The sequence below is a fragment of the Dermochelys coriacea genome, chromosome 5 (genome assembly GCF_009764565.3).
Source record: "Dermochelys coriacea isolate rDerCor1 chromosome 5, rDerCor1.pri.v4, whole genome shotgun sequence".
In the NCBI taxonomy this organism is placed as follows: domain Eukaryota; kingdom Metazoa; phylum Chordata; order Testudines; family Dermochelyidae; genus Dermochelys; species Dermochelys coriacea.
Window position 1 is genome coordinate 12,954,687 of NC_050072.1, and position 26,994 is coordinate 12,981,680.

At 40.7% G+C, this 26,994-nt stretch overlaps 1 protein-coding gene across 1 annotated transcript in view; it reads left to right on the forward strand.

The window, feature by feature from the left end:
- The window catches only part of C5H18orf25 (chromosome 5 C18orf25 homolog), a 76,629-nt gene that overhangs the window by 40,258 nt on the left and 9,377 nt on the right, over positions 1 to 26,994 (forward strand). Inside the window, exons 3-4 of the mRNA XM_043514529.1 lie at positions 5,543 to 5,725; positions 20,984 to 21,110. Coding sequence (XP_043370464.1) covers positions 5,543 to 5,725; positions 20,984 to 21,110 — 310 coding nt within the window. The remainder of the gene's footprint in view (positions 1 to 5,542; positions 5,726 to 20,983; positions 21,111 to 26,994) is intronic.

Genomic DNA, 26,994 nt, shown 5'->3' on the forward strand with positions numbered 1-26,994 from the left:
GGCATTAGTAGTATATATTGCCTAAAATAAATTTTGCAAGTCATGTAGGGCCATATTCTTAAGCATAACCTATGTTATGTGTTCTTTGGCCTATGTTATCAGAATGATTCTAATGACCTTTTGGTCTTAAAAACTATAAATCTATGAAATGCTACTTTTTAAAATTTTTGGTATAACTCCACTGATGTAAGCGAAGTTACCTTGGGTTTATACCAGATACAAATGAGACCAGAATCTGACCTGTTGTTCTTGTGGGTTTTTTCTTTTAAATATTTTTAATATTCTCCTCACATGATAGATACAAAAAATAAAACTTTTCTGTTGTGGTGTAAACTGGGACTTAACTGGGACTTGGTCCTGCTTTGAGCAGGGGGTTGGACTAGATGACCTTCTGGGGTCCCTTCCAACCCTGATATTCTATGATTCTATGATTCTAAAGCTGTTCAAATACTACAAGGCATTATCAATACCCATAAATAAGATCCAAAAGTATTGCTGTATTGCAAGAATAAAGGAAGCTTTATCTTTATTGGTTTATTGGCCATTAACAGAGTGCCTCTCCTACTTCTTTGTCACCCTTTTAAATTTTTGTTTCAAGAAAATATTCTGAAGCTAATTTTTTTAACCATTAGTAATTTACTGTTCAGAATCGTCCCAGCATCCTGACTGGAGCGCTGGACTAGAACTCAGGAAACTTCCTATTTCTAGCTTGGCTGCTGGTTGACTTTGGGCAAGGCACGGCTGTGTGCCTCAGTTCTCCAATCTATAAGAGGGAGATAATGATGCTTACATCCTTTGTAAAGCGATTTGAGATCTTCTGATGAAAAGCACTTTGAGAGAGTGTTTGTAATACCTGTTTTATATATGAAAATATAGTGGATAAATTTTCCCTATAGCATTAGTTAGTGTTGTTTGCTTCCTGTCATAAACTCCTGTAGTATTACAGTGTGTCAATAAACAGCTGTTGGGTATCATCTCAAAGAGGCTGAATTTTATATACGACAATCATCACACACCTGGCTGAATCTGGCCCAAAGTATTTTGGGATCCAGCAGGGAGAGGCACTGTGATTAGTAAACATGTAAGTGGTTAGTAAACATGAGTGAGATAGTGAACTAACTATATTGCAAACTTGACAATTGAGGCCTGAGTCTGATTTTACACTGGTTGAAATTCCATTGACACTGGTGGAGACAATTCTGATTTACATCCGTGTAGGTGAGAACTGAATTAGACCCTTGATGTTTTTACGCCAGGATGGCCTCGGCCTTTCAAAGGAAAAAATTGGTCTATATCTTTTGCAGTATTAATGTTAAATGTCAACAGCTGTATTTTGCTGCTGATGTGTGTTAACTTTTAGACTTGTCGTTTCCCATGTATTTTTTGCATTAATCATGGATTTAAGCTTTCCACCAATGTAGCTTTTTAAGCATTTCTCCTAAATCAAGTCTCATTAGGTCTGATTTTTAAAAAGAGAGAAAAATTGTTTAGCTTTTGTCAGCTGACTAAAAAACTTTCTGTTTCTCTCATGTGGAATATCATTTTTGATTTTGCCAGAGTCTGCTTTAATAACTCTGCCTTTTGAATTCCTTTTACTCAACCCAAAACTCAACTCAAAAGAGTAGCCTAATTCTTGTGAGAAAACTGGAAAATAAGAGTGTTGAATTTGTTTTTCATCCTTTTCATAAGGATATTTGTAATGAAAACAATTTTTCTTCAGTAAAGTTCATTCTTATTCCCTACCTAGAGTCAGTGATCCTGAGTTTTCTGGTACTATATGTTAGTTTTGCATTGCACCACCAGTGTAAACTGGCCCTAAAGCTGGCATAACTGGCTTGTAATGAGGAGGCGGGGGGAATCCACCAATGGTGTGGAGCCAGCATGTGAATCTATGTTGGTCCCAGGATATTAGAGAGACAAAGTGAGTGAGGTAATATCTTTTATTAGACCAATTTCTGTTGGTGAACGAGAAGGTTTCAAGTTACACAGCGCTCTTCTTTGGTCATTGAAATCAATGGGAGTTAGGAGCTTAAATACCTTTGAGGACCTGGGCCTCAGCCCTCAAAATAAAGTGTGAGGGGGATTTAAATAGTGCATAGGTCTTTTGTCCCTTTACAGAGGGTGCACTAATGTCACCCTTTGTGCTTATCAGCTGCACTGCAAGATCTAGCTCATAACTATGCATCCGATGAAGTGAGCTGTAGCTCACGAAAGCTTATGCTCTAATAAATTTTAGTCTCTAAGGTGCCACAAGTCCTCCTTTTCTTTTTGCGAATACAGACTAACACAGCTGCTACTCTGAAATCTATCCAGATTGTGATGGCAGATGCCAGCAGAATTCTTTTTATCCGTTTGAAAGAAGTACTGATGGTAGCACCATTAGCTTTCCCATGCTGCCCTGTTCCTTGCCGTGTATGAGGGCATGGAGTTCATCAAGGTTGCCATCAAGGATTCCATTTGTAATGGTGGCTTTGCTCAAGTATATGCCTGTCTCCTAGGAAACTGGACTGAAAACACCTGTTCTTTTAACATAGGCCACTGACAGCTATCAGATTTGCAGCAACTTTCAGTCTGTACCAATATGAACTGGATTTAAAACGGCTACTGAGAGGGGAAATGCTATGCATCGCTGTACAAATCTTCTAAGTGCTCTAGTCCTTCTAGAGTTGTTTTTAATGAGAAAATCTTGGGTTGGTGGTTTTTGTTTTGTTTTGTTTTTTAAAGGGGCATCACAGGTTTTCAATAAGGCGTATATTCTAGCTTTACGCATGCTGACAGTCTCAGGGTTTTGCTCCAGTCTTGCAGTCATTAAGTTGGCATAATCAGTCATTCACTGATGATAGGTTTAGGTAGCCCTGATATTCACGACACCTTTTGTTTCCAAATCTGATTTTGAAAGGCAAGGCTGAGAAAAGCAAAAATCTCTCTCCTTTTGTGGATGGTTTATAAATAGTCTGCTTGTGATTATGTGGATTTTAAAGATCCTTTAATGGTGGCTGTCAAATTGACAAAATTACTGTACAGTAATGTAAATTATATTGAAGATATTTGTCTGTTTGATGTATACTAAATTTAAGCTAAGTTATAAGGTGTGCTGTTTGGAAGTGTGGAAGATACAAGAGTGGAGCTACAGATAACAAGTTTATGCTTGTATTTCCTACTGATGAAGACTTTCACACAAGTTATTTCTATGGGTAGGTGAAGAGAATATCACTCTGCATGTATATACATTTATTATACATTTTTGCATGATTATACATGTAGGAGTGGTACAATTTTGACTTGAGACTTTTGATGCCATTTTCCAATTATAATTTGACTCATGTAGACATGCCGACTTAATTTAAATTTGGCATCTACTCTTAGAAAGATTAGTAATAACCAAAAGAGAAACCAAACATTGAAGGAATTATACACAGCTCCTTAAATTTTAGATAACATCCTTTCTGAAAACATGGTCAAATAGTCAATATTGTACTTGACCCTCGTATCTTCTGCACTCAAGTATTTATTTTTATAGATCACACAATATATTGATACCATATCACACTGAACTCTGATGATAAGACTGTGAAAACATGCCTTTGGATCATTAATTATATTGTAAATTCTGCATGTAATTTAGTCCAAAATGTGCAAAAAAAATCCCAAAAAACCCTCAAAAACAACCAATTTAATCATAAAATTGGTAATCTTGTACTTTGGATTTGCCTTTTTAAAAGAAAACAGTTGTCTTTCCACTAGTCATAAGGATTTTTTTCCCAGTAATAATCATCAGTATTTCATGTTGTGACATATTTGCTCTTTTATACATTGGCATTTAACTACTCATTTATTTTTACGTTGGGTCTGTTCTGAATTTGTAATGTAACAACTTTGTTTTATGAAACTGATGTTGGGGGCGTTCTGACTTGAAATGGTTTGTGAATTTTTTCATGTCAGGTTGCAGAACTGATCTTCAGCACAGTTTAAGCAAGATTCCTTCATAATGTTATGCTTTAGTGAAGTGGGTTGCTAACTGCAGAATAAGAATTCCTTAAAATTGTTGTGTTGGATTATTTTCTGAAGGATTAAGTAAAAACAAAAGAAGCTCTGGTGGAATCAGCCATGCAGTGACCCAAGTTTTAAGCTTTAATTATACACCGATCTTTTTTTCTTCAGTGCCAAACACTTTTCATGTTATGCCCCTAAAGAAGCCAGAATTACCTGAAACAAATGTTTCTTTTAGAGAACTGCTTTTTTAATTTGTATTTTAGTTTTTATAATTTAGAAGGTTCTATACGACAAAAGTAATAGTAGCCTTGTCAATATATCCTATTCCTAGTGCAAATAAAAGCTATGCTATGCTGACCTCAGCTGAGTCTTGGTCCAGAATATTCAGATATTTTTATATGTGCGACTCAAAGGTATGATTCCTTTGAAGAAAATCTTGGCCCTGTTGAAGTCAGTTGGAGTTTTACAGTTGATTTCAGTGGAGCGAGGATTTCATCCTTTAAAATGTCTTCCAAACTGTCTAGATCAGTTAGAGCCCTTAAGGGGTGCAGCCTTTTTTTTAATGAATGTGGACTTTCATAATGATATTTATTAATTATTCTTCTGCTTCCAAATGACTCTCTTAATTGAATTTGATTTTATTTTGAGGATGGGCTGCTTCTGGTACCCCATCAAGCTACACATTATTTTCATTTCTCAAGGATGAAAGAAAACGAAGCAAAGAAAAACGCCGCCCCCCTCCCCCCAAAAAGCTCTTGGAGTTGTTTTTCAATAATAGGCTGCAAAAAGCTGAAAGTTTACATCTCTTCTCCCCCGCAGCCCCCACCCCTTGGTGGTAGTAGACTCGTATTGTGAAAACACTGCTAAAAGCATAGATGTCGCTATGCTTTGCTTTTAACAGAAAACTCTGCCTGAAAGGGTATTATTCGCTTGTATATTTTTACATTTTTTTTGCACTTGTATATGAAAAATGTCACTGAGGTTTTGACAAATGCCAGTGTCCTTGGTAGGTGGATTTTATGTAAGGAAACTTGCCTTGTGTTAAATGTATTGTGGTTGGATCAGTTACAAAAAAAAAAGTAGTTAGTTTTATCCAAATCAACCCCTAAAAAATGTAAGTTGTCATTTGAGTTAGGTACAATTCCATAAACTTTTTCTCTTGCCTTACTTAATGTCCTGTCATTCAGAATATTATTTTTCCTTAAACTGAAACTTACCCGTTTTAGTGTTTTATAAATGTAACATTGTTAAATGTGGAGAATTTTCTCGGTTAATGTAAAGGATAATATGTAAGTAGCAGATATGAGAGGGCAAGCTTACATGGCTGGTTATTCTGTACCTTTTCTATTTATGCAAAACTTAAAATGCCTCTGGTGTCAGACTTCCTTCCTCCAGTTGAAGTTTAATCATTAACATACGTACCTCTAACTGTTCCTTGAGGACATATTTAGGAAGATATGATGATCCTAGAGCTAGAGATTTATGTTTTAAAAGGGTCTTTCAAAACATGCATTCATCTTGTGTCCATTGCTTTTCCTTTCCTCCTCAGGTGGACCTCCGGTTGTAGCTCATTATGATATATCGGACACAAACTCTGACTCTGAAGTGGTAAATGTGGACAATCTATTGGCGGCTGCAGTAGTTCAAGAGCACAATAATTCTGTAGGAAACCAGGACACAGGAGCTACCTGGAGGACCAAAGGTCTGCTAGAGGAACTGAATACTGATACAGGTTCGTCTACATTAACCTCCTTCTCTGATGCTGTAGCATGTATATGGCCTGACACCGGTTATAAAAAGTATAGAATAGTACAAATCAGGTATAAAGGGTCATGTTGAAGAAACGTGTGTCCTGAATGTACTTGGTTCTTGTTTAGTGACAGATTCTCCCATTCTATCTCATGCTGAGTAGTCTGTTACTCTGTGACTTGTTCCATTGAAATCAATGGACTCATCACAGAGTAAGGGACTGCCCATGCCTGGTCTGTACAGTGAGACGTAAATCACCTTGCAGCGACCTATTTGTGCATGTGTCTGTGCGCAAATTTGCCTCTGGCTGACGTAAGCGCTCTGTTACAGCAACACAATAAAACCACCTCCAGGAATCCAAAAGTTGTGCAGCTGCTGCTTGTCATCCCATAACTGCATTACAATGCAATCCCACTTGTCAGTGCTCATTTCTAGGGCCCAGAAGGCAGCGCTCCACTGTCTGCATCTGCTCTGTGAATGCTACCATCAACCTTGAGTTGTTTTTTGCTATGTCCCTCAGCAAACCGTCTTTGAAGACGTCCTCATGTCCACAGCTGTTGTGGTGCTTCCTGCGGGTCTGCAAGTACAGGAGAATTGTGCATCCTGTATTTTCAATGTTCATGAGAATAGTGCAGAGCTCTGCAGACTCCTGCTTCTGTCAGAAGTAGCAGAGACGGAAAAATGCCGCAGGGGTTTTTGGGATTTTAAAAAATGTGAAAATTATGGGATATGGATGATTATGGGATGGAGAAGGTTGCATACTAGGAACTTACCCAGGGATCTAGGAGCTAGGGATTGTCATTTTATCCCACCAACTCATTGCAAAAATTTCCCAAAAGGCACTGCACTCGATGGTGGCACTATGCACATGGCAAACTGGAATACTTACCTGTGATGCACTGAACTTTACAGCCACACAGGCACTCCTAATGAGTAAGACGCAAGCTGCCAAGTGTGCACACGCATGAGCAATGTACAAACTTAGGCAGAGATATGCTGACATCATCATGCTTTGACCACAGTTTGTAGCTTGGAAATGGCCTATTGACATAGGCTGTGATCAGCTACAAATTAAGACAGCTGGAATCAGTTTCCAGGGGAAACTGAATCAGGCCTGTGAGTACTATGTTAGATATACTCCACACTATCTGCAACCATAAAGTTCAGATCCCAGCAGGGTCAAACTCAACCCTTCAATCTTCCAAGGTAAATAAAATAACTCCCATGAAATTTACTATGTGTAGGTCTTTTGGATGATACCTTTGAAAGCTAAATACTTGAGTCTACAAGATGCTGAACACCTTTGCCCCAATCTAGCCAAGCACTTAAACATGTACTTAGCTTTAAGTACTTAAGTAGTCCTTTTAAAACCAATAGACTAATCATGTGATTAAAGTTAAGTATGTGCTTAAGTGCTTGGCTGGTTCAGAGCCAGAGTGTCCAGCACCTTGAAAGGTTCAAGCCCCAAGTGATCAATTCTGAAAACACTTTTACTCCTACTTTGATTTTAAGAATTGGTCTACTCATGGTACTATGCACTATAATTAGTCATAAGAGTTTTCAGGTAACAACCAGATTCTCCCTTCGAATGCAGTGGAAGTTAGGTACCTAAATATCTTTTGAGGGTCTGGGCCTTAGATCCTGTGTGTGCTACATGGACACTAAAGATCCTAAAAGTTTACCCCTATGTTTTTAAGCCAAAATTCCCCCTCCCTTCCCCTTACAATTCACCAAATACCTGGTTGCATTTAAATTCTGTGTGAAGGAATTCCAGTATTTACATAGTTTTTAAAGCACTCTGGGGAGCTTGGATGGAAGATGCCATAGAAATGCAACATCTATACCTTTTTTTCAGTCACAAGGAAAAATTTATTTATACTTATGAAAAATGTCTGACTCTGATTTATCTCATTGCAAAACTGCTGGGAATCTGTTACCTTCCCCCACCCTCAAACCACTGCTTGGAACCTTAAAATTGAAGTCTCTTTCTGACATCCTGCTTGCAGACTAGCCTTGTTATTGAAGGGATGGCTGTGTTGAGCTGTGACTTTTTTTTTCTCCTAAAAAACCAGTCAGCCAACGCAACATTGAATCATCTGGTTTGAGGAAAAATAATCACATCTCAAGAATTGCATGGATCTTGCAAACAGGTGGAAGGTCATGGGGGAGTCAGATTTTGGACCTACTCCTCTTATTGTCCCCTTAATATCAAAATTACTTATTCCCTCTTATTGCCCACCTTTCCAAACACATCACGGAGAATGGGCCAAATCCACTTCAAGTAAGAGTGGGCAGTAGGAAGTGTTGTTGAATGGGATGGGATGATAGATGTGAATGGCTCCCATTCACCTCAGTGGGCAGTTGACACAGGAACCTAATCATGACAATTTAAATGTCACCATTTACTGTTTCACTGCAGATCATTTTAGCAGAAGCAAGCTAATGCTTATCCATTGTTGTTGGATGTAGTGGTAGACATTTAGTCAGAGAGCTTAAGGCCAGAAGGGACGACTGGATCATCTAGTCTGTACATCACCACCCCCCAGCACCCGCACATTAAACCCAGCAACTGAAATTAGACCAAAGTATTACAGCCCACAGGAGACTAGATGAGATGTGCCACAGGGAGAGAATAGGAAGGAACTGAGGTGCATGAAAGGCAGAGGCCCTTGCAGTGGCAAGGACATGATTAAGTGATATATACCCAGGTAATCCGGGCAAGTGACCTGCACCCACATGCTTTAGAGGAAGATGGAAAACCTCCAACGTCACCGCCACATACAGCATTGTTAGATCCTGAACATGTGAGCAAGAACCAGCCAGCTTGGTGCCACCTCAGAGCCTTGGCCCACCCTGGCCATTTATGTTTGTGACACAATGCAGTGAGGCAGTTAGTTGCTGTCAATGTTTGCTGGAGAAGATAATAAGTAATTCAAACATCCCTTTCTCTAAGTTGAAAGTCACCACTGCTCTTGCCTAAAAGGGGAATGGAAAGAAGAGGAGTATTCCTTCCTCAGTCCCAGAAACCTTAACTGCTTCCTGGGGACAGCTCTAAAATGTCCGAGTTCCCATAGCCAATTGTCCCCTATCTAATTACTGAATCTTCCAGTTTTTCCCAGGCAAATTCAGTGATGAAGTTACCTCTGTCAACAAAAAATCTGCAGCACATTGAACATTGAGGGGCAGCATAACATGGACTGAATTGAATATAAAAATAATACAAGAGGTAGTGGATTGGACTTGGGGTGTGAAGAGGGGAAAAACAGAGAGAAGGAAGAGGGTTTGGGGTAGGTAGTATGGTATAAATCCAGCATCCTTACTGCATATTTAGGTCTTTAGCTGCATAGGACATGGGGACTTGGCTGTACTGATGGTATGAGAGTCTGAAGCTTCCTTATTCAGTGATTTTAAAATGTATTGTCAAGGCAGATGAATACAAATGGTCAGTCTCTCAGCGCACACTAGTGCAAATATTGTTCACAAATCCACCCATGAAGATGAAGCCAGTGGAAAACTAGAAAATGTTGAAGTGATGTTGTCTGCATTCTGGTGGAAACATCCTATAAATGCAATCTGTTTTTTATATTTAAAAAGTTGAAGATATTTTTGGACTAATCTGGGCTGATTGTCAAGGGCTTTCTTTTCTTTGTCCTAATAATATTTGTAAAACCAGCCACCTGAAGCATTTCCATCTTCTTGTGAGTCCTGAGCTACTCTGCAGCGTGTCTCAGGCTCCAGGAAAGGCAGCTGCTTGAAACTTCTCCAAAGAAGCAGAAGTAACACAAGTGCATAAAATATAAGTTGGTTAACATAGACTCTTGACTAACTTAAGTTAGTGATGTCCATTAAAGCCCTTGAAGATGAGAAGACTGGTCTGTGAATCAATTTGACATTCTTTTCACTGAACTCAGTGGCTGGGTATCAAGCCCTTCATCTTCTTCTGGCATTAGTCTCAATTTTATGGGGTTTTGGCTCTTCAAGTCTGTCCTCTCCATTCCAGTCCATGTTGAAGCAGTTCCTTGGAAACTCCATAGCACGGCTGGCCTTACGTAGGGGCAAACTGGGCTTGGTCATATTGTGCTTTGTCATTCATTATTTAGAGTGATACAATCAAATAATAGTATCTGTCTAGAATGTAACTTTAGCTTGTATTAACCTAAGCAGTGCCAGTTTAAAAAACATTAGCTAAATGCATAACTTTAGACACAGGGCAGAAGAAGGTTGCTTGTTTTCAAATTGTATTTTTAGTTATATCTGTAAAAAACTTAAAATTTGCATGAAAGTAAATGATACCAATAGCAATGATGGAATCAAATGTTAGTGAGTCACATACATGACTCTGATCGGTAAACATAAATGCCAAAATAATTAGAAAAATTAATTCCCTTTCTTAATAAAAGAGAGAGGGGAAAAAAAACCTTAATCACATGTTAAAATTGTTTTTAGTGAAAAAATGGACTAACATAGAGTAGATAATGGCAGTAACATATTTTAAGCACATTTTATTCATTTTTGTATATCCCTAATAAAGATAGTGTACAAAGTATCAAATGTGTTTCTGATATCTGTGTTAAAGCTCTAGAACTGATACCTTAAGGTTTGGGATTGGGAATATTTTGCTGTATTATCTCCTGATTGATCTAAATTTACATATAAATTTTAAACGTGGCTTTCACTGGAGATTGTATACATTTTTTCTTTCTTTATATAACAGTTAGATACAGTTCTCCTGTCAGCTAATTCCTAAGTTATCTGCAAAACCTTAGAGTTTTCAGGTGCGTAAGTAGTCCCTGGAATCATGGTTAAAGTTTCCTTCCTTGGTGTACTCCAACTCTTTCTAAAAACAGTTCACTTCTAACAGTGGTAACAGCACCTTCATACATGTCCTGGACAAGTCATTCTCATACACTACCAGATGATTTCTCTTGGAATGTGGTCACAAGCTTTCTCAAGATTGATTAGTACTATGTGCAGGGTTTTTCGCTTTTCTTTATATTTTTCCATGAGCAATCTTAACACAAAGATAGCATCCACTGGTAACTTGGCATGACACCACACTGATTGTCATACACCTTGACTTGTCTAGGGGTATGTCTACACAACGAAATTAGGTCGATTTTATAGAAGTCGATTTTTAGAAATCGACTTTATACAGTCGATTGTGTATGTCCCCACTAAGTACATTAAATTGGCGGAGTGCGTCCTTACTACCGTGGCTAGCATCGACTCATGGAGCAGTGAACTGTGGGTAACTATCCCACAGTCTCCGCTGCCCATTGGAATTCTGCGTTAAGCTCCCAATGCCTGATGGGGCAAAAACATTGTTGCGGGTAGTTTTGGGTACATGTCGTCAGTCTCCCCTCCCTCCATGAAAGCAACTGAAGACAAACATTTTGCACCTTTTTTCCTGGGTTACCCGTGCAGATGCCATAGCATGGCAAGCATGGAGCCTGTTCAGCTCACCACTGCTGTTGCGAGCGTTGTAAACACCTCGTGCATTATACTACAGTATATGCAGACCTGGCTGAGAGATGCCAGCACAAGAACAATTGTGATGAGGACATGGACACAGACATTCCTGAAAGCACGGGCTGTGACAGCTGGGACATCGTGGCGGCAGAGAGCTGGTTGATACAGTGGAATGCTGATTCTGGGCCCAGCAAACAAGCACAGACTGGTGGGACCGCTTAATGTTGCAGGTTTGGGATGATTCCCAGTGGCTGCGAAACTTTCGCATGCATAAGGCCACTTTCCTGGAACTCTGTGAGTTGCTTTCCCCCATCCTGAAGCACAGGAATACCAAGATGAGAGCTGCCCTGATGGTTGAGAAGTGAGTGGTGATAGCCCTGTGGGAGCTTGCAACGCCTAACTGCTACCGGTCAGTCGGTAATCAGTTTGGAGTGGGCAAATCTACTGTGCGGATTGCTGTGATTCAAGTAGCCAATGCAATCACTGACGTTCTGCTATCAAGGGTAGTGACTGGGAAATGTGCAGGTCATAGTGGATGGCTTTGCTGCAATGGGTTTCCCTAACTGTGATGGGGCGATAAATGGAACGCATATCCCTATCTTGGCACCGGACCACCTTGCCAACCAGTACATAAACCACAAGGGGTACTTCTCAATGGTGTTGCAAGCACTGGTGGATCACAATGGACATTTCACCAACATCAACGTGGGATGGACAAGAAAGGTGCATGACGCTCACATCTTTAGGAACTTCGGGCTGTTTGAGCAGCTGCAAGAAGCGACTTACTTCCCAGACCAGAAAATTACTGTTGGGGATATTGAAATGCCAATAGTTATCCTTGGAGACCCAGCCTACCCCTTGCTCCCAGGGCTCGTGAAGCCGTACACAGGCAGCCTGGACAGTAGTAAGGAGCAGCTCAACTATAGACTGAGGAAGTGCAGAATGGTGGTAGAATGTGCCTTTGGACGTTTAAAAGCTCTCTGGCACTGTTTGCTGACTAGGTTAGACCTCAGAGCAACCAATATTCCCATTGTTATTACTGCTTGCTGTGTGCTCCATAATATCTGTGAGAGTAAGGGGAGACGTTTATGGCAGGGTGGGACGTTGAGGAAAATCGCCTGGCTGCCAATTTTGAACAGCCAGACACCAGGGCGATTAGAAGAGCACAGGTAGGCACGCAGCGCATCAGAGAGGCTTTGAAAATCAGTTTCATGACTGGCCAGGCTACGGTGTGACAGTTATGTACGTTTCTCCTTGATGCAAACCCTCCCCCCTCCCCCCCGTTCTTGATTTTAATTCCCTGTAAGCCAGCTACCCTCCTGCTTCGATCACAGCTGGCAAAGGAAATAAAGTCACTATTGTTTTGAAACTATGCATTCTTTCTTTATTAATTTAAAAAAAAAAAGGGGGAGATAACTGTTAAGGTAGCCTGGGTGGGGTGGGGGAGGAGGGAAGGACAAGGCCACATTGCTTATTGTAGCCACACTACAAATCAAAACTGTTTGAATGACAGCCTTCTGTTGCTTGGGTCGTCGTCTGGAGTGCAGTGTCTGGGTGCCCAGAGCGGCTCTTCCCCCGCCCTTTGTTCTTGGGCGTCTGGGTGAGGAGGATATGGAACTTTGGGAGGAGGGCAGGCAGTTGTACAGTGGATGCAGTGGCAGTCTGTGCTCTTGTTGGCTTTTCTGCTCCACCAGACGGCTGAGCATGTCCATTTGCTCCCCCATTAGCCTCAGCATTGCATCCTGCCTCTTCTCATCGCGCTCACTTAATGCTTTCCTGGACTCTGCCACTGAATGCCTCCATGCATTCAGCTGTGCCCTATCAGTGCGGGAGGACTGCATGAGCTCGGAAAACATGTCATCGCAAGTGCATTTTTTTTCACCTTCTAATCTGCCTTAACCTCAGGGACGGAGATGATAGGGGGAGCATAGAAACATTTGTACCTGCATGGGGATAAAAAGGGAGATTAAAATTTAAGATGATACATTTCAGAGAAGAAAAGGGAGACTCTTTCACAGTGAATCAAGTAATTTACAGCAGACAGCACATGTGCTTTAGGTACAAGGTCGCATTTTGCCTTTTATATTGAGCGCCTGCCAGTATGGTGACATGTGACCCACAGCTGGACAACAGAATTTGGTTTCCAGGCAGCCATGGTACGCAGGTTTGGCTTCTAATGCCTTCATAACATGTGGGAATGTTTTCAAACTGCAGCGCCCTCCTTTCCGATAGCAAGCAGTGCCAGTTGGGTTTGCCATTTAAAAGGAGGGGCTGTGGTTTTCGGGTGGATGTGCAGCACACACCTCCCCCAACCCCTCTATATTGCTATTTGAGATGATTCCTTCACCCCTCCCCCGCCCCGTGGCTATGGGATGATCCCTTTTAGCCAAATGCAAATAGCCCAGCATAAACAGGGTACTTTTATTGTTCCCTTACAAAAATTCTCCTATTTCAACCAGGTGACCATGAATGATATCGCTCTCCTGAGGCTAACACAGAAAGATATAGACCGAATGTTGCTTGAATGCAATCAAAACCCAGGACCATTCACTGCCATGCTTTGTGCTGCAATGATTCCAGGCTACTTGCTACTGGCTTGGCGTGGTAAAGTGTCCTATTGTGGAGGACAAAATAAGGCAGCCCTCCCCAGAAATCTTCTGCAAAGGCTTTCAGAGTACCTTCAGGAGAGCTTCATGGAGATGTCCCTGGAGGATTCCCGCTCCATCCCCAGACACGTTAACAGACTTTTCCAGTAGCTGTACTGGCTGCAAATGCATCCCAAGTCTTCAGGGCAAATCAAACATTAAACATTATTGCTTTTAAACCCTGTACTCTAGTTATAAATGTGCACTCACCAGAGGTGCCTTCTCCGCCTTCAGGGTCGGGGATCCTGCCTTGGGAGGGTATTGGCTCCAGGCTGATGAAAAGGTTCTGCCTTCTCGGGAGAACAGATTCATTGCTTGCCTGCTGCACCTTCTCCTTCTCCTTCTCATCCTCTTCCTCATCCACAAAATCCTCCTCTCTGTTGCGTGAGACACCTCCCTTGCAGGTGTTCACGGACAGTGGTGGGGTAGTGATAGGGTCCCCCCCGAGAATGCCATGCAGCTGATCATAGAAGCGGCATGTATGGGACTCTGACCCAGAGCGACCGTTTGCCTCCTTTGTCTTTTGGTAGGCTTGCCTGAGCTCCTTGACTTTCCCGCGGCACTGATGTGTGTCCTTGTTGTAACTTCTGTCCACCATGCACTGTGTGATTTTTGGCATATATATTAGCATTTCTTCTTTTTGATTGGAGTTCTGCCTGCACAGATTCTTCTCCCCCATACAGCAATCAGATCCATGCTGGAGCTCGTTTGTGATTCTGGGGGGGACTGCATTGTCACCTGTGCTAATGAGCTCGCTACGCTGACCAAACAGGAAATGCAATTGAAAAGTTCCTGGGGCTTTTCCTGTGTACCTGGCTAGTGCATCGGAGTTGAAAGTGCTGTCCAGAACGGTCACATTGGAGCACACTGGGATAGCTCCCGGAGGCCAATAACGTCGATTTGCATCTGCACAACCCCAAATTAGACCCAGCAAAGTTGATTTTAGCGCTACACCCCTCGCTGGGGAGGAGTACAGAAGTCTATTTTAAGAGTCCTTTAAGTCAACGGAATGGGGTTGCGTGTATAGACGCATTCATTATAAACGACTTAATGCAGCTAAATTTGACCTAACCCTGTAGTGTAGACCAGGGCTTCAAAGTCTCTTATCAATAACTTGTCTCCCATATCTTTTTGTGGCTCGTGTTTAATGTCCCAGTAGTTACCATAGTCTTGTATGTCTCCTTTTCTTTTAAATATTGGTATTAATGTTCTTTCACCAGGCATCTTCAGTCCTCATGATGAAATTAATCAATTGTGTCAATATGTTCATGTCTAATTGCTGCAGGCACTTCCATACTTTTGCAGGTATGCCGTTGGGGCTGGGAACTTTATTTTTCATGTTGCTCAGTGCTTCTGTAAAAGTGTCTAAGACTGGTGCCATGAGACGTTACTTGGTTTTATCATATGTCTCAGTTCTCTTGGATTCTTTTCATTCATAAGCCTTCCAAAGTAATTTTTTCACCATTCCTTAATCTGGTTCTCACTGAGTAATGTATGCCCGTTTTTAATAACTTTGATCTCACCAGTGTCTTTAATTCTCTTATTGTGGGTCTTTGCCAATCTATATATTTCTTTCTCATTCTCCTTTGTTTCAAGATGGGCATATAAGCCTTCTCTGGCTTTAGCCTTAGTGGCTGACACCTCTTACTTTGCTATCTTTTTTGGCTTTTTTTTTTTTTAATACTCCTGAAAATCCTGCTGTTGGAGCATTGTTTGCTGAAGTTTAAAACACTTAGTTTTTCTTCAGAGCCTCTCAAGCTTTCTCATTCTACCGTGAGGTCTCATTGGGGAAGAAGATTCTTGCTTTTGTTTCACCAAGCAGGCTTTTTGCACATTCTAGAATGTAGCTTGCAATATGATTCCACCATTGATTTGTATTTTCTTTGACCCCTTCTAAAGGGATCTTCTGCAACATTTTTATTTTAAACTCCTTGTTAACTTCATTAAGCTTCCACCACTTGATTTTCTGTACTGCTTTGGACTATTTTCTTGTCATATGCAATATGTCTCCATAGTCAAGAACCAGCATATGTTGAGTTGTAGTGCTTTCCCCGGAGATGATCTTACAGTTTTTTGTGTTCTTCTGCTTGGCTTGGTTTATCAGGAAGTAATTTATCTGTACACTCGTACTACCATTCCTATCGACAACAACTATACATGCCTGCATCACTTTGTCTAAAACTATACCAACTCCATTTCTCTTATTCGGTGTCCATAGTATAGTAGCATATAACCTTCCTCAATATCTCTTGTCTTCAAGAGACTTTCCACTTGGTCTCTTGAAAGCAGTAAATCTGTACTTTCCTTTTCATCAATGTCTGTACTAGCTCTGTATTTTTTTCCAGTTAATGTCCCAATGTTCAGGATATCAGTCTTATTTTCTGGACTCTCTTCTTTGACCGCATCCATCAGGAATGATGCAGTATTCTTTCAGTAGCAGAAGGGTACTCTGCTTCACTTTGGAGGAAAGCCCTAGTCATATAGGGCATATAAAAGACTTATTTCTTGGATATATTTGGGGTTCCAAGCCCTAAACATTTTGTAAGCTGGTTGTGTGTTCCAAACTCGGTGGTCTCTCTTTACTGTGTTCCAGTATTGGGAATTTGGAACACAGTCTTTTCTCCCCTAGCTGGCTTTCATCTTCGTCCAACCCCCTCTTTATCTGATGCCTTGTGTACGCTACAGGGGTAAGTCGACCTAATTTATGCAACTCCAACTATGTGAATAACATAACTGGAGTCGACGTAGCTTAGGTCGACTTACTGCAGTATCTATACTGCACTCGGTCAATAGGAGAAACTGTCCCGTCAACTTACCTTGCACTTCTTTTTCTGGCGGAGTACTGGAATCGACGGGAAAGCGATCTGCAGTCAATTTAGCGGGTCTTCGCTAGACCCGCTAGCGTGATCCCTGGTGCATCGATCGCCTCAACATCGATCCCTGGTAAATATAGACATATCCTAAAGGCTTTGGATTTCTTTGGATAAATACTTGCACTGTGCTGGCCAAAAAACCTAGATCCTCCATTGAAGAGAGTCAGAGTTCAGCAGATCATACATTGTGGGCTTATATGCGAAACTTTCTTTGTGTTTAAGTGGAAAATGTCTTCTAGGGAGTGGTAACAACTCTTTGATTGGGATGCAAATACTTTGGGTTGTTCTGCAAGTGTTGATCTTGGAGGGTAAACAAAATACCTTCTGTGTGTGTGTGTGTGTGTGTGTGTGTGTGTGTGTTTGTTTGTTTTGTTTGTGAACGTGAGAAACTTAACAGCCTAGGTATGACATTTGTGTCTTTAAGCGTTTGCATACTTAAGTCTGCCTCTGCACCTCAACCCTTACCTGTACCAAGCTTCTCACTGTAATATTTTCTTGTATTTGCTGTGCTAATCATTCTTTCTCAGGTGAATTGCTGAGGCATGGTAATATATAGCCCTATTCTTTAGCACTTCCATTTCATGCTTCACAGTGTGCTCTGCCACTTGATTACATATGGCATATGTAATGTACATATTATATATAACAAAATATTTGGAAGTTCTGATAGCCTGATAACAATTGTCAAGGGTTATTCAGTTGAACTTGAATGGTCAAAGTAGTTGGCCTTATCTATTACTCATTTAAATTTCAACTGACAAGTCATCTTTCTTTTATCATCATATTTTATTTGTGAGGCAGCAGGGCCCAATCCACATCTGAGCCCAGCACTTTCATACCTCTTCCAACCAGATCAGAGGCTGCGCCAATGTGGCGGCCCTCACTTCTCAAAAGCAGTGATCAAGAAGGTTGGATCAGACTGAGTGGCTATGGTAAGGTGGACATTCAAATAACATCATAGAAGTTGGAGATGGAAGACTAATTAAGTCATTTAGTCAATCCTGTTCCCAGTGCAGGGTTGTTTTCTACAGAGTATTCTCCGCTGTTGTGCTTTGTCTAGAACAGCTTTAAATATCTCAAATGATATTGCTTCCAGTGCTTCCCCAAGGGGTCATTCCACTATCTAATAGAGCTCTTTACAATTAATAAAAACAATGAGGAGTCCTTGTGGCACCTTGGAGACTAACAAGTTTATTTGGGCATAAGCTTTTGTGAGCTAAAACCCACTTCATCAGATGCATGGAGTGGAACATAAAGTAGGGAGGTATAAATACACAGCATATGAAAAGATGGGAGTTGCCTTACCAAGTTGGGGGTCAGTGCTAATGAGCCAATTCAATTAAGGTGGAAGTGGGCTATTCTCAACAGTTGACAAGAAGGAGTGGAAATCACTTTCGTAGTGCTAATGAGGCCAATGTAAACAAGGTGGCCTATTTCAAACAATTGACAAGAAGGTGCATCAGCGGGGGAAATTAGTTTTTGTAGTGACCCACCACTCCCAGTCTTTATTCGGCTTAATTTGATGGTGTCCAGTTTGCAAATTAATTCCAGTTCTGCAGTTTCTCGTTGGAGTCTGTTTTTGAAGTTTTTTTTTTGTTGAAGAATTGCCACTTTTAAGACTGTTATTGAGTGTCCAGGGAGGTTGAAGTGTTCTACTGGGTTTTGAATGTTATAATTCCTGATGTCAGATTTGTGTCCGTTTATTCTTTTGCGTAGCGACTGTCCAGACTCCAATGAGAAACTGCAGAACTGGAATAAATTTGTTGGACTCTAAGGTGCCAGAAGGACTCCTCGTTGTTTTTGCTGATACAGACTAACACGGATACCACTCTGAAACCTTTACAATTAATAGAATCCCATTAGAAAGTTTTTCTAGTGTCCAGCCTAAACCCGCTCTTCCTAATCATCCTTTCCTTGTATCGGCCTAATGTGTAACAGTTTCTCAAGATCTTTTCAAATACTAGAGGTTATCATGTCCCTTCCTCCTCCTCTGTCTGTTTAGCAGGTGTTCAGCCAAGCTAGATGTATACACACCCCTCCCTTCTTATCTGAGTGCTTTCCCTCTGGATGAGTGACTCTCCCACTGTGTAGTGCAGCTGTACTAGCTGTTTCCTCAGGCAGTTGGAAAAGCAAGCATTCTCCTTCAAGGCTGCCCAACCTCTCCCAACTCACCAGTATGCACTAAAAAGAGATACAGGTTTTAACTTTCCTTGGAGCACTGGTGGTAGTTGACTTTTCTAGAGAATTTATCACCAGAGCACCTGAGTGCTTTTTTGGTCCAGTATCTATTTTAGGTGTGTTTTGTGGTTCTCTACACATTTTCATTAAAATATGCTAAAGATTTAGTGTTTTCCAGTTCAAAGCTAGGACTTTACCTACTGTGTCATGGTAATGTGATGTCTGGCACGGTATGTAAAACAGCTTTTAAAACATCCTTATTGTTTGGTGAATCACTCAAGTGAATGTCCAGTGAATGGTACTATTTAAAGAATCTTTCTGTACACACCTGCAGATCTTTTCATGAAATGTTTTTCAGAAAGATTCCCTGATAGAGTATGTTTGTAGGCAGAAGATGCATTTCAGGAGAGTCCATGGCCAATTCTGTATTTTTCAGACTGTATTTTGTGTTCTTGGGGGCATCTGTAATTTATATATCTGAATTTTGTAACTTGAAATAGATAGCTACCATGTATTATCCTTAATAACAACTACCGCCTCTTGTATTTAGCATTGTTTCCTCTCAAATCCTTTCCCATTGAATTCAGTGCTAAGGACAAGGTACCCTTTCAACCAAAATTCTCATCATCCACATAGCTGATACAGAGGTAATCACAGTGAACGTTTGTCCATACCTCCAATTCCTCTGCTTTGACTCTGTTTGAAAGAGACCACCTCTGTGGACAAGAGAGTAGTTCAGTTTTCATGTCCATTCTCTCTACTGAGACTAATAAGGGCCAGTTATGGTGATGGTTTTTATGATGCAGTCAGTGGGAGTTAGAGACAGAGATCACCAACTCACTTCCTAAGCCATCAGACAGCCTCATGTGGAACAAGCCTCTGCTGACCTTGGCTGGATTTCGCTGACAGCCAAGAGGTGGCAGAATGTATCCTGTTATCCAATCCTTTCACTCATCAGTCACCAGAAAAACTATTTATACTGAAAACTGCCTGTTAGTCTATGACACTGAGCAGATCATTTGGCACGCCCTGGAAGAGGGCCTTTTGCCATAACACACCCCTTTCCAGCAGTCTCCTGGGGGAAGTCCTGTCCAGCAAGACAATGTCATGGGGCTCTGGGATGGAATCCTAGTAGGGGTTTCAGAGTCCCACCTAAGAGGGCCTCACTGATCTGAGGTACTGGCAATCAGCTTGTAGAGAGGAGCTAGGCTAGTTTCATGTGAGAAAGAAATTTGTTTTCTAGAGTCAGGGAGACAGCAGTCTGCAGAGAGAAGAGCTACACATATTGGTTGCTTTATGTACATGTTGGAGTTTACGGGTTTAAACTGCTTGAAGAAGGGACTGATGGTTTGTATTAATTTCTGATTGCATGATTTCCTGCCTCCCTTCCGCGGCTTTTAAAAAATAAACCTGAAACATCACAGAAGATTTTTATTCTGCTTAACCTGTGACTCTTGATTTATTCACAGTAATGTTTCCTTTTCTGAGCGATGGGTGAGCTTGGGTTTATGACTATGGCACTGCTAATTCCTTGTCTAGTGATTTTCATGCATTTATTGCTGGTGCTGGAAGTTACATTCAAAAAATAGTTCCTAGAGTGAATGGCTTAATCTTAAGAAAAGGTACAATAAAAACAATTGTTGTAAATTTCCATCTTGCTACTTCAGTAACTGACTTGAAGGAACTTCCTTTTCTCTAGGATAAGTCATAATTTGGCCTTCATATAACTTTTTCTCAGGGTTGGTCAGGAGCAGTCTGACTCTTAAGGCAATTCTGAAGTACTACAGGTGAAGAATCTAATTATTTCTAGAGTTGGAAAGCTCTCATAACAGTAATTGGGTACGACCTTTTGTGCGACAGCCCTATCACTTGTGCCATTCAAAACAAGATTGGACAAATCACTTCAATATACAGTATCAACCATCCTGCAGTAGGACGGGGTTGCAAGAGGTTATCTAATAGATTATCTCAAATTCATTGATCATTTGTGGTTAGTTTGATGGGAAGTATCTTTCAGCATTGGTTTCCTGAATTCTTTAGGCTCAGGTTGTGTTTGCATTTTTTTCTTCTATGCAGGTCATCTGGATCCAGGTTTCCTAGCAAGTGAGAGAACCTCTTCTGGCAATGCACAGATCAATGAAGAAATTAATATTGCCTCTTCTGACAGTGAAGTGGAGATTGTGGGAGTTCAAGAACATGCAAGGTAATTATATTTTTTGCTTTATATTTTAATTTTGAATTCTTCATTTTATCCAAACTCTTAAATAGTCAAAATAAATGAAAAAGAAAAATGCTGACTTCTGATGTTACAGTTCAGCCATGATCAGTGCCAAACATGCAAAATATATACTGTTTTATTAGGTTCTTATACTCTGCCTATCATTGTGATATTAGTTGCCTATCTTTTTTAGCCTATTAATGTTTTCAGATGTACACAGATTAAGCATGTGATTTCTATATCAAATATATTGATAGGCAAGGTATACTTGATACTGATGTGATGTGTTTGTTCAGTGTACAACTGAACACACTAATAGGCTTACACAAAAATAGGTGTGTTTAAGGTCTCCCACTGTGTGTGTACACAGTGCCCTTAAAAATGTGCACTTCATTTAAATATTGAAATGGTTTCCTGGATATTTGATTTAATTCCCCATTTTAAGAACATTGACCGTTAAATACTTCCATGGTCAATGTGATAAATGTAAGGATGCCCACTATGACACTGTGCACTCCATATTCACAATAGTGATATGATTATGATATGGTTATAATAGATTTATGATGCATCTTGTACAAAATGTCATGTGAGGGGTCAGTGGAAAAGTTATGGCTTGCTGAATACGATTATCCTATTTGTATGCATGTATCATTTTTGTATCTGGAGTTGACTGTGCATCTGTATTTCAAATGTGTTTGCTCAAAGTTTGGTTACATCCAGTCTAGCCAGCACATAGTGAAGGGGCTATCCAAGGTAATGGCTCATCAGCGAAGACAGTGAGCCATGGGAGAAGCTTGGCCTTGCCTGATAAGCTTTTGCGTGGATGCTTCAGCCAAAATATAGGTAATGGCTGCCATTACTCATCCAAGCATGCAAGGGCAAGTGACTAGATCATGTGATACTGAAGTTCATCTCATTGCTTGTACTTTTTCACAAATTGTGCTTGGGGGCTTGGCTTGAAACAAAAGTTGCCTCCACATGGAAGAAGCTATAAAAGGGGGAGGTAACATGACTACTAGGCCTCCCTCCCCATAGAAGACAACCCCTGGAAACAGCTAAGGAACAATGACTGAACTGGGGAAGGGGGAGTCTCAGGCGGGAAAGAAGAAAGCCTGCCTGTGTATGGAAGCTTGGTGGACAGTTTGTACTATCTAACAGGGTGAGATTCAAATCCTATCCAGTTTAGAGAACTTACACTGCATTTTTGTTTTATTTCTTATGGTAATCTACTCTACGTTATTATAATCACTTAAATCTATCTTTTGGTAGTTAATAAATTTGTTTTATATTTTTACCTAAAACAATGTGTTTTGCTTGAAGTGCTTGGGGAATCTCAGGAACGGGGACTGGTGCATTGTCTTCTCCACATTGAAGGGGGGGCAGACTGGGTGGTATTCTTTACTGGTCAGGCTTTTGACCAGGGCAAGATGGTACAGCTCTGGGGTCCTAAGCTGTGGAGTTGGGCTGGGGAGGGGGAGGTTACTGGCTGTAGCCTCTCTATTGTTAGTTCATGAATGGCCGACGAAAAGCGTTCATATAACTGCAGCTGGGTGTGTCCCTGTCTGTGTAAGTGCAATTCCTGGAGAGGTTTATAGCTTGTCACAGCATCACAGTGTGACAGAGAGCCCAGGCTCAGGAGACAGAGGACTCAGTGATATTCCAGTTCCAGGTTGCATCCCAGGGGGGCCCATCACACCCACTGTAACTTAAGAATTAGCCAGTATGTTTTTACAAGTCGTAATTTTATTTCAGAACATTTCATGTGCTCAACCTGAGATGAGAATTGGGGAACAAAATCCTAATAGGTGGCAGTCCCACCATGTTTTAATTTATAATCTTTAAGCCTTACATATTTCTTGCATTGAATGCCTTCCCATATCTATCTTTGGACCCAGGTATTATGAAGTAATTAACAGATTGAGGTCCACATAGAGACTTTTTTTCTATATGCTGGGAAACTAAATTGGAAAAAAAATCAGTCGTTATTGTCCACACAAAGCTACGTTTGAAACATGCACAGCTCTGCTTGCTGATGTTGGGAGGTGGGGAGATAGAACCCTGGCTCCACCTACTCTTCACCCTCTTTGCTCCTTCACCACCTATGTGCTGGTGGGAGGAGGAACGTATGAAGTATGCAGTACCCAAGATCTCAATCTTTTGTAGTCACGCAGAAGGCCTTACTCAGTCTGATGCCATAGGACCCAGGCACAACCTAGACCTGTGGGATTTTTTGGGGGGAGGGAGATGACAGACAGACAGATAGATGGATGGCATTTTGTGTGCAGGTTGAGCCTTGTCTTATGGAATATTGATAATTCTTTTAAAGATGATCTCACTTGGAATACATGGTTTCTATATCCTGCAGATCTACTATTTAGAAGACCTTTCTCCTCATTGTAAATTAAATTTATTTGTCCTTCACTACTAGTTTGTGTAGATGCTAATACTAATCACATTCATGTTTCATCCCTTTTTCTCTCTTTTTTTAAACTTTCTAAGTTGTTTGCCTCAGTAATACTTAAAATGCAAACCTTTCTAAATTCAATGCACAATTGCTAGTGAAAGTTAGTTTTAGTGGACATAGGCTTGCTAACGTGGAAATATTTCCTGCACTTCAAAAAGGAAGGAGAGAGAAGGTGGTTTTTCCAGCACATTTTTCTTAAGTCATCCTCAGCTGTGTTTTCCTTTGTGCTTATAACTATTTTGCCATCTTTGGGGAGACCATCTCTCATCAGTTCTGTTTTGAAACTTGCACCTTTTGGTTGTTTGTTTCCTATTTAGAATTTTATTTCTCTTGCAGGTCTAGGCTTGCAGTTATGAAGTATTGATGGGCTTCTGGCAGGGTTGTCATGTTGAAAAGGTTTTAGGTTTTTGATCAGTATTTTTTTGCATGCTTAGTTTGGATTCAGTTCGCACTATATTTCTCTGCTCCATACTCTGTAGTGTTGCTGGATTGGTGTGGGCTGTGAAACTTGAGTTTGTCTTTTTCATTTGTGGTGGTTTAGATTCTAGTGATTTGATGACATTTTTCATCATTAGAAACGATTTGGTATTTACTTAGAGCACTGAATCCTTTTGGTAGTTATTGGCTGTTTTTTGTTTGTTTAATTTTGTTGAATGGATTTCCTACCATGCATGTACTTAAAAAATAAATCCTCCTCTGTTTCTCCTTTTCTGTTTTGGGTTTGTTGCGTTTACCATGATGTATTCACCTCATGCTCAGGTTGTCAAGCATGTTTGCTGAGCTAATGTTTGATTTAACCTTCTGCAGTTGGCTGCCTTGTGTGATTTGTTCAAAGATATGAATTTTTGTAAGGCATCATTTCCACGTAGTAATTAATAGCTAGATTGTTGTGATCTTCAGAGTGAAAAGTTACCTTTAGGTTTGCCTAGGTCCCAAAGGCCAGGTCTATTGGCGCTTAAGTCGATGTAAGGTACGTAACTCTGGAGTGTGAAAAAATCACACACACCCCGAGCGATGTAGCTTACATCGACCTAACACAGTGTCTACACCACGCTATGTCAATGGGAGAAGCTCTCCTGCTGACTTCACCTCCCCGAGAGGCGGAAGATAAGTACTGAAGTTGACAGGAGAGCACTCTCCCGTTGACTCGTATCTTCACCAGACCCTCTAAATCGACACCGCTGCATCAATTGCAGCGGCGCCGATTTAGCACGCAGTGTAGACAAGTCCAAAGAGACTGTCATTTTACACTGGAACAATGCACCATAACTATCATGTTCTTGTGGACTCAAGCATCAGTAGATACTTCTGCGTTGGCCACTGTCTTGTCTTGTTAATTATTATTAAAGGCTTTTTTTTTTTTTTTTTGAAGAAAGAACCTTTAGTAGATATATAGAATTCCAAAAGATTTGAGAAAACTGATGGAAAAGCCATCTTGAACTTCACATCTAAGGTTAAATAGCAGTTCGCAGGCAGAATAGGAAATATGAATGCAGTACTTTTAAAGAGCAGTAAAAGAAACATTAAAAAAATCAGCTTGGACAAGGAAGATTTTCATCAAATAGAATTAGAAAATCCTCAGTCTCCCATCACAGAGAAATGCGAGGAATGTAACCTGAATAGATCTGGTAAAATTCATCTAGCTTTCATCATACAGAATTTTGAAGAATAAATTTGGAACTCATGGAGTGGTTTGAAAGATTTACTAGAACTTATTTTAAGAAGAAAGAAAAGGAGTACCCGTGGCACCTTAGAGACTAACAAATTTATTAGAGCATAAGCTTTCGTGAGCTACAGCTCACTTCATCGGATGCATTTGGTGGAAAAAGCAGAGGAGAGATTTACACACACACACACACACACACACACACACACACACACACACACACACACACACACACACACACACACACACACACACACACACACACACACACACACACACACACACAGAGAGAGAGAGAGAGAACATGAAACAATGGGTTTATCATACACACTGTAAGGAGAGTGATCACTTAAGATAAGCCATCACCAGCAGCAGGGGGGGGAAAGGAGGAAAACCTTTCATGGTGACAAGCAAGGTAGGCTAATTCCAGCAGTTAACAAGAATATCAGAGGAACAGTGGGGGGAGGGGGGGAGGGAGAAATACCATGGGGAAATAGTTTTACTTTGTGTAATGACTCATCCATTCCCAGTCTTTATTCAAGCCTAAGTTAATTGTATCCAATTTGCAAATTAATTCCAATTCAGCAGTCTCTCCCTGGAGTCTGTTTTTGAAGCTTTTTTGTTGAAGGATAGCCAGTCTTAGGTCTGTGATCGAGTGACCAGAGAGATTGAAGTGTTCTCCAACTGGTTTTTGAATGTTATAATTCTTGACGTCTGATTTGTGTCCATTCATTCTTTTACGTAGAGACTGTCCAGTTTGGCCAATGTACATGGCAGAGGGGCATTGCTGGCACATGATGGCATATATCACATTGGTAGATGCGCAGGTGAACGAGCCTCTGATAGTGTGGCTGATGTGATTAGGCCCTATGATGGTATCCCCTGAATAGATATGTGGACAGAGTTGGCAACGGGCTTTGTTGCAAGGATAGGTTCCTGGGTTAGTGGTTCTGTTGTGTGGTGTGTGGTTGCTGGTGAGTATTTGCTTCAGATTGGGGGGCTCCTTTCCCCCCCCTGCTGCTGGTGATGGCTTATCTTAAGTGATCACTCTCCTTACAGTGTGTATGATAAACCCATTGTTTCATGTTCTCTGTGTGTGTGTGTGTGTGTGTGTGTGTGTGTGTGTGTGTGTGTGTGTGTGTATAAATCTCTCCTCTGCTTTTTCCACCAAATGCATCCGATGAAGTGAGCTGTAGCTCACGAAAGCTTATGCTCTAATAAATTTGTTAGTCTCTAAGGTGCCACGGGTACTCCTTTTCTTTTTGCGAATACAGACTAACACGGCTGCTACTCTGAAACCTATTTTAAGAAGGTTATCAATGGCAAGAGATGCGACAATCCTAAATCAGTGCCAGTAAAAAAACTTTTTACCACTCCATTTTGTAGAAAAATATATCTGTATATTTTTGCTTTGTTTTGTTTTGTTTTGTTCCTAAATATTACCAGGTATTTATCTTGTTGTCTGTCAGTAAGGCAGTATAACAATTAGAAGTATGTTGTAAGGTAACATATTTATGCCTCAGTTTAATACAGCACTCAAGCATGTGCTTAACTTCAAGCCCATGCTGAAATCCCATTGTCTTTAATCATTACAAGCTTAATTGTTTTGCTGAGTTAGTGCCTTATATTTGGACAGTTACAATATCTCAGTATTCACACATATGAGTTAATATTGTAGCCTGATCTATAGATTATGAATAAGAATTCCCAGTTATCACCTTAAGGTTAGATAGGTT